Source organism: Limulus polyphemus, unplaced genomic scaffold, assembly GCF_000517525.1.
Source record: "Limulus polyphemus unplaced genomic scaffold, Limulus_polyphemus-2.1.2 Scaffold134, whole genome shotgun sequence".
Classification (NCBI taxonomy): Eukaryota; Metazoa; Arthropoda; class Merostomata; order Xiphosura; family Limulidae; genus Limulus; species Limulus polyphemus.
Window position 1 is genome coordinate 781802 of NW_013665744.1, and position 7690 is coordinate 789491.

The 7690-nt window shown below is 36.3% G+C and overlaps 1 protein-coding gene across 1 annotated transcript in view; it reads right to left on the bottom strand.

Annotated features, from left to right (window-relative positions):
- The window catches only part of LOC106473812 (ras-specific guanine nucleotide-releasing factor 2-like), a 267598-nt gene extending 260145 nt beyond the window's left edge, over positions 1-7453 (bottom strand). Inside the window, exon 1 of the mRNA XM_022379257.1 lies at positions 6787-7453. Coding sequence (XP_022234965.1) covers positions 6787-7053 — 267 coding nt within the window. The 5' untranslated portion in view covers positions 7054-7453. The remainder of the gene's footprint in view (positions 1-6786) is intronic.
- Between the last annotated feature and the right edge of the window lie 237 nt (positions 7454-7690).

Consider the following 7690-nt stretch of genomic DNA (forward strand, 5'->3'; position numbering starts at 1 on the left):
CAGGTGGTTAGGGCACTTGACTCGCAATCTGAGGGTTGCCGTGGGGGCGTTATAACGCGGCGATCAATCCAACTATTCGTTGATAAAAGAGTAGCCCAAGAGTTGGCGGTGGGTGGTGATGACTAGCTGCCTTCCCTCTATTCTATAGCCCTAATGTAGCTTTGAGAGAAATTCAAAAAACAACACAAGCATAAAGCCTATTTTTACTTATTATTAAACTTTCGAACATTTATTCGAGCCGTTCTGTCATTAAAACACTCAGACACTTCGTATATCACGTTTGAAGAGTGCGAAAATTTCACCAAGTAAAGATATCTGGAACAGTCTGAACGGGCAAAATATTTTCATACATGGAAACAAAATTAAACTAGTTTCTGAATTGGCACTATATATATATATATTAAGCACAGAATTGAGTGGTCTATCTTTCTTTTGTGTCCAGTACTTTCACATCCTAAGCCCTCCAGTACAGAGGCAGCACTTCTGTGGGGTAACACTAGATGTGTGGTGGGTCAGGAACAGCTGTTGCTGCCGATAGATTGATATTACAAACAGGAAGAGTAGCCGTCTGACAAATCACTAACTGTCTCATACTAGGACATCACATTTGTCTCCCTTCCCAAAACCACCGTGAACAGTGTCCCTGCCCATAACCACCGTGAAAATGTCCCTCCCCATAACCACAGTGGTATCTCATCCGCCACTTCCAATCCTCTACCCATGCTCTCCTGACCTCATCCTTGATGACTACTAGTTATGGGTCAGAAGATAAGGTATTATTACCAAAACCCAGCATCCATTCCTCAGTTGAATATTCGTGCTATTTCCGAGGACGATTTTACGTACTGCCGTACTCCGTACAATTAAAAGAACGAAGAACCAATATTAACATTGAACAGTCGCTGCAGTGATTCCACCCCCAGTGTAATTTCCATAAATCATGGGAATGAGCTCTTCGTGGGGCCTGAGTCATGTAAGCAAAACCCCTTATGTACGTTCGCCGTACAAGACTGTTCCTCCGTACACTCACACTCACTTTATGATAACTCTGTACGGACATAATGCAATGAACTGAACACATATAATAAGATTAATTAAGCTTTTCCTATGATATATTTTATCTTTATTTCTTGAGCATCAGTGTATAGAAATTTTCTATTTCAAAATTTTCGTTTCAATCTCAGCCAGGTATTACAGTTATATTTTGTTTACTTATGCCTAATCCGTTAATACAGCGTCTACTTTCGTTTACTTATCCCTTAATACAGCGTCTACTTCGAGAAAGCTTATATAAGAACAATTTGTATTTGCAATTATGGTAAAGTTACTAAGGCTATCTGCCGATATAAGAGCGAAGAGACATCACTTGTTGGATAAGAACATAGAAATAAACAAGATAACGTACGTATGTGAAAAAGAATGAAATAAGTCAATGAAACTAATAAGTTTAAGTGAAAGTTACTTTATTACTTGTCAAAGAAGGAAATTTATCAAATGAAAGCTTTATTTCTACATCCTTTCTGAATTAATTTTGGGAATTCTCTGCATCAAAGTAGTTTTGCCTTTATCCCATTTGCTCTGCTCATATATCAAGGCGTAGAAGCTACGCTATAAGTATTTTATGGTTTATAAGTGTCTCTTTCAGGTCTTGTATTAATATACTTAATGGAAAAACAACGACCACCCATCGGTAGTGGAGACCTTATCTAATCTCTGATAAAATCCAGACCGTTAAGAGTTTGCGCTATGTTCGTATGAAAACTATTGAGAAAACTTATACGCATGAATTTCTACTGAATATATTTTTCCCTCGTATTCAAGAAATATTTTGAACTTTCCACAGCCCTTAAGCTTTTCTTTTCATCAAACCCTTCGACGAAGCTAAATTTTCCACCTGAATTTCCTTTATAATGATTTTGTATTTTTCTAACATTATCACCACCAACATGTGTAAAAATGGATATTGGGCATGCTAAAAGATGTGAAAAAAAACGGACATAAACAATGTATTTGTGTATGAGCATGAAAAGTATCACTGAAGTAACAGTATCGGACACATTTTAGAGTTATAGTTTTTAAAATGACATTTAGCGTTTCAGTTCGCGCTGGAATGATTACGAACGGAAGGTGGAAAATAATGTTTTTTTGCTCATCAGAAGTGTCAAACATTTGATAAATACAATTATTTTTAACTTTGTTTAACGCAAACTGGAGTTTGTTACGAGGCATTTCTATAAACGTAAATAAGGTCGTGATTAGGCATGTTTTCCACTTATAAGAACAAGATATGTTAATAGGGTTTCTACTAGGAAATGTATGTATATTCCCTTAAATATTTTTACAAAACGAGTATGCACTCAGTTGTTTTAGAAAATGTAAGTACTCGCTTAGTTAAATGTTTTATAGAACGTTGTTGCGAACAAAACTTAACCAAAAGCAAATTAATTACCGTTTTACGTAATGTTTCGCAAATACTGCGAACTACAACTAAAACGCGGCCCAGTGATTAGCGTAACAGACTGTGGTGCTGAAGGTCCGTAGCGCACGTACCATTACAGCCAAAAAAAACAAATAATAATAATAAATCGTTCTCTGCTCTTTGGGACCGTGAATGCGTTGGACGAATAACGATCAAATTCCACTGCCTGCCAGTGGCACAGCGGTACGTCTGCGGACTTACAACGCTAGAAACCAGGTTTCGATACCCATGGTGGGTAAAGCACAGATAGCTCCATTTGTAGCTTTGTGCTTAACTACAAACAAACATACAACTTCCACTGTTAAGTCTGGCAAGAGTAGACCAAGAAATGGCGGTGGGTGCTGTTTGACTATCTGGCTTCCCTTTCATCTACTGCTAGCGCAGATAATCTTTGTGAAGCTTTGCGCTAAATCCAGCAAACAAGCAAAAGCTACAGCTATCTGAACTATCTGTTAAATTTTCAACTGCAGTTTGAAGTTAGAATTTATGTCAAGCATTTTTAAAAACAATCACTATTAACGTTATAGAAAAATTGAAGTCACAGAGAAGTCCTTCACTCTATGGGTAACAAATCAGACTATAAAAATGTATTAGTTGTAGCGGTCTTTAATATTAGTATAATCTACTGTCCTTTCGTCTACATGATGTTGTTTCTAGGAAATTCTGAAAAATCAACAAATCAAGCACTGTTATTCATTCTCTAGTATAGATCTATCAACAACAAAAATAAAAACAAGCAAAACGTCAAGTGCACAGCTCGACAGGATTTCGGTCGTTAGAATGTTTTCTCGCGTAAAAACAAAAGAACAACTAGTATATTAAAAGATAGAATAAGGAACTGACCAACGACTGTTGGAAAAATCAGAAATGCTGGTGAAGTAAAGCTTCTAAAGTTGTGTATTTGCCGACCAAAGGATGGCCAACCTACGTAAGCTGCTTCGTGATCTTATCGTTCCCTATTTTCTAAGAGTTGTGTATTTACCGATCAATGGATGGCCAACCTACGTAAGCTGCTTCTTGATCTTATCGTTTCCTATTTTGTAGAAGTTGTGTATTTGCCGATCAAAGGATGGCCAACCTACGTAAGCTGCTTCTTGATCTTATCGTTCCCTATTTTCTAAGAGTTGTGTATTTACCGATCAATGGATGGCCAACCTGTGTAAACTGCTTCGTGATCTTATCGTTCCCTATTTTGTAGATGTTGTGTATTTGCCGATCAAAGGATGGTCAACCTGTGTAAACTGTTTCGTGATCTTATCGTTCCCTATTTTCTAGAAGTTGTGTATTTGCCGATCAAAGAATGGCCAACCAACGCAAACTGCTTCTTGATCTTAGCGTTCCCTATTTTCTAAGAGTTGTGTATTTACCGATCAATGGATGGTCAACCTGTGCAAACTGCTTCGTGATCTTATCGTTCCCTATTTTCTAGAAGTTGTGTATTTGCCGATCAAAGATTGGCCAACCAACGTAAACTGCTTCTTGATCTTATCGTTCCCTATTTTCTAGAAGTTGTGTATTTGCCAATCAAAGGATGGCCAACCAACGTAAACTGCTTCGTGATATTATCGTTCCCTATTTTCTAGAAGTTGTGTATTTGCCGATCAAAGAATGGCCAACCAACGTAAACTGCTTCTTGATCTTATCGTTCCCTATTTTCTAGAAGTTGTGTATTTGCCGATCAAAGAATGGCCAACCAACGTAAACTGCTTCTTGATCTTATCGTTCCCTATTTTCTAGAAGTTGTGTATTTGCCAATCAAAGGATGGCCAACCAACGTAAACTGCTTCGTGATATTATCGTTTCCTATTTTCTAGAAGACAGCAAAATCTGTTACATTTTATAGTCCTGAGAATATCTCGTTTCAATTACAAGAGAAAACGCTATTAAACATACCCACTTTGCTGATTGTTTCCTTAAAATATCTCGAGTTATCTTGCTTAATAAATAACAAATTAAAAAATCGTAGAATACACTGTACTTACACAAGCACTGTCCAATGAAATTGCTGTAGTAATTCAGTTAAAATACTTTTCGAATGTATGCATACTAGTGATAGTATTAGTAAATAAGATGTTAAAATTAAAAGATAACAGTGCACACTAAACATTTTAAGTATAAATCTAGAACAAAGTAGAATGAATTACTACTTAAAAACAGATTCAAAAGGTTTTAGATGTAAACAACCTTAAATCTTTATCTTTAGTCAAGCAGAGTTTTCAGTCATAATGTAGTAACAGTTAGTGTACATTAAGGCCACCTTTAATACTGGTGCTTTACTTATATCACTGAAACCAAATGAGTAAATAACTGATGTAACTGATAGGACTATCTCTCGTAGAAATATCGAACTTTATAAACACATGATATTTCTCTTTTTAACTTTTGATTTAACAGCAGTCCAGAAGAAAATTAACACCTGTGTTAAAGTGGAAAAGTATAATATTAATTGATAGATTTAACTCTAAATTAAGCTCGGGGATTAAATAATGATAAATTACATTAATAGTTCCGCTTAGGTAATATAAGTTTATATAAAAATTACACTGAAATAACCTTAATCAATTCTCATAAAGTCTCAGTGGTAAGTCTGAAGGTTTCTAACGTTAAAAACCGAGTTTCGATACCTGTGATGGACATAGCCCAGATAGATCATTGCGTAGTTTTGCGCTTAACAACAAACAAAAACATTTGGTACACAAAACACAGAGTAATAAAGACAGTATTGATTTACATATTATCAATACAATCATGACAATGAAATAACTTGAGTCAAGTTTTGCTATTTAATAAAAAGTGGTGACGGCTATAGGGAATCAACAAGCTTACAAACAGGCAACATGTTTCACAGATTAATTTCAAAATGTGTGTTGTTGTAGCTCTCGTAATTCAAGAAATACAGCTTATATACGTGGCTAGAGATGCGCTGAACACAAAGTAATTAAATATACAAATGCAGTGGTAAGATGCGTCGAACACAATTAACAATAAAACAGGAGGAGCTTGTCAATTAATGAAATAAGGATAACAAAGACACCCCTGTATATCGAGCTTTTTGGCAAGATTGATGTATAGTTACAGGAAAAGCGATCAAAAGTACAGAAGTGACGAGGTCACTTCGTCAAAAAAACTTTACTTTACCAAGCACATTATTGATGGCATAGATGATTAAAAACAGAAGCTGTATTTTGTTTATTTTGTAACACAAGGTATTTAATTTGAACATGCACATAATAATCCATAACTTTCACAGACATGGCAATGCATAAACTAAACCACTTATCTATGCATATTACTATAAAGATGATCCATTATGTGCGTGTGTTAGAATCCATCACTCAGGGTTAGCTGGCTCGATTACCGTTATGTCTTCTATGGTGACTGGAAACTGCCCGACGGTGTACTGGACAATTGTGTTTTGGGATTTATGTTTGAAAAAAAGGGGTAACAGAGCTCTTGAAATAGGGCATATTTCCACTTTTTTTATAGACATTTGGCTTTGAATTTAAAGACACGAGTACTTAATTAGTTAAATGAGTCAATTGTTACCTTCCACAAAGCGGAATATGCAATTAGCATCTAATGAGGCCATTAGGGATTTAACAACAAATGAAAGAATGAAGGGTTCATTACCTAATATTATCCTTTATACAATTTTTGCTTCTTTAACGGGTACCCTCAGGGAGTATGTATAAAAATGCGATTTATTTTAACAGTAATACAGAGATATAATGTATAGTTTATATCATTTCTCAATTCGATGAAGAGACTGCCATGTTGAATGAAGCTCGCACCACAGAGTGTTTAGTTATGGCATGTGGATCTTCTGTAAAAAAATGAATAACTAATATATATATATATTTAAAGGTTATGTTTTTGTTGCCTTTTCACTTTATTTTACAAAGTTCACATGGCTACACTTCATACGTAAAATTATAATTAATTTCTGAAAGAAATCGGTCAATTTGTACAGTGGACTTTAACTTCCCGTGTGAGGTAAAACAACTCACCTTAGAAGGTTTTTAAACTGTTTTATGATAAAAATAATAATAATAGCGTATATTGCTCTTACGCAGTCGTTTGTATACCTTTTTTATCTTTAGATTAAATTTCCAATATTTTCTTAACCAATTAACATCTATTTCGATTTTGTTCTTCAATCAGCAAGTTAGAGTAACGGGTAAATTTCTATTCTTTATCTGAAGAACTGTACCAACGTGCGAAATACAGATTACCAACAATAGCCTAGGTGAAACGTTAAATTATTGTATCTAACAAACATATCGAGAATATTGACTGTAATTTCTTACCTGTGTAGTGCCGCTGGTCTTGCCTGTTGTTGGTGTGATCATCCGCTCACAATAACATCCCTCTAAAAACACAAGCCCGGACGGGCGAGCCGCGGAGTCGTTCTCGTAATAAAAGAGTAAATTCTGGTACAAAATGAACCATCGTAGTTGCCACTTGCTCGCGTCTGCCGTCCGCTTATATAAATAGCCTCTCGTGCCATTATCGTGTTGAGCTTTCTCTGCTAAAGTCAGAAGTTGAGAATCGTTAAGCCGGACACTTCGCTGCATGCTGATGCGAAGAATAATGTCCACTATATCTCTTACTGACCACTACAGAAACGTCGAGGGGGGAACACTCATTCCAACATGGTCACCTATTTATTTTCTGTTTAAGCTCCTCGATCCAATCTTTTGTGGATTACAAAATACCAAAAGTATTTTTCGGTTTTTCTAAGTTTGTTTGGTTCCTGGGAAGTGACTAGATTGTCGAAAAACTTTACACGAATTCCTCGAACTATTCATTTGTATGGGCAAGAATATATCAGTGAAACGCTCGTCACTGAGCATAGCCTTTACGTCAGGAATAATCACATAGAGCACATCAGCCCATTTTGCTCTGGATGCCCATTACCTCTGGTGTACAGCTCTGCCCGTCTCTCTCTAAGCCCAGTCGTCTGAGCAGATTGGATCCTTGAACGCTCTCTCTTTCTGGTGTACCACCTAACATTAGTTATAGCTACCTGTAGCGTGACGCATGAACTATCCGTGACACGCGCAGAGCTGTTCTTTCACCTACAGGCATTCAACAGCTTGCTGAACGTAGAATCCGCGTGCCATGACTTAACGTTCCAAAGCTTAGGTCTGAAACAAGCACGTTGGCTTTCCAAACTTTGATCTATGACAAGAGTGTTTCAAAGCTTTCGTT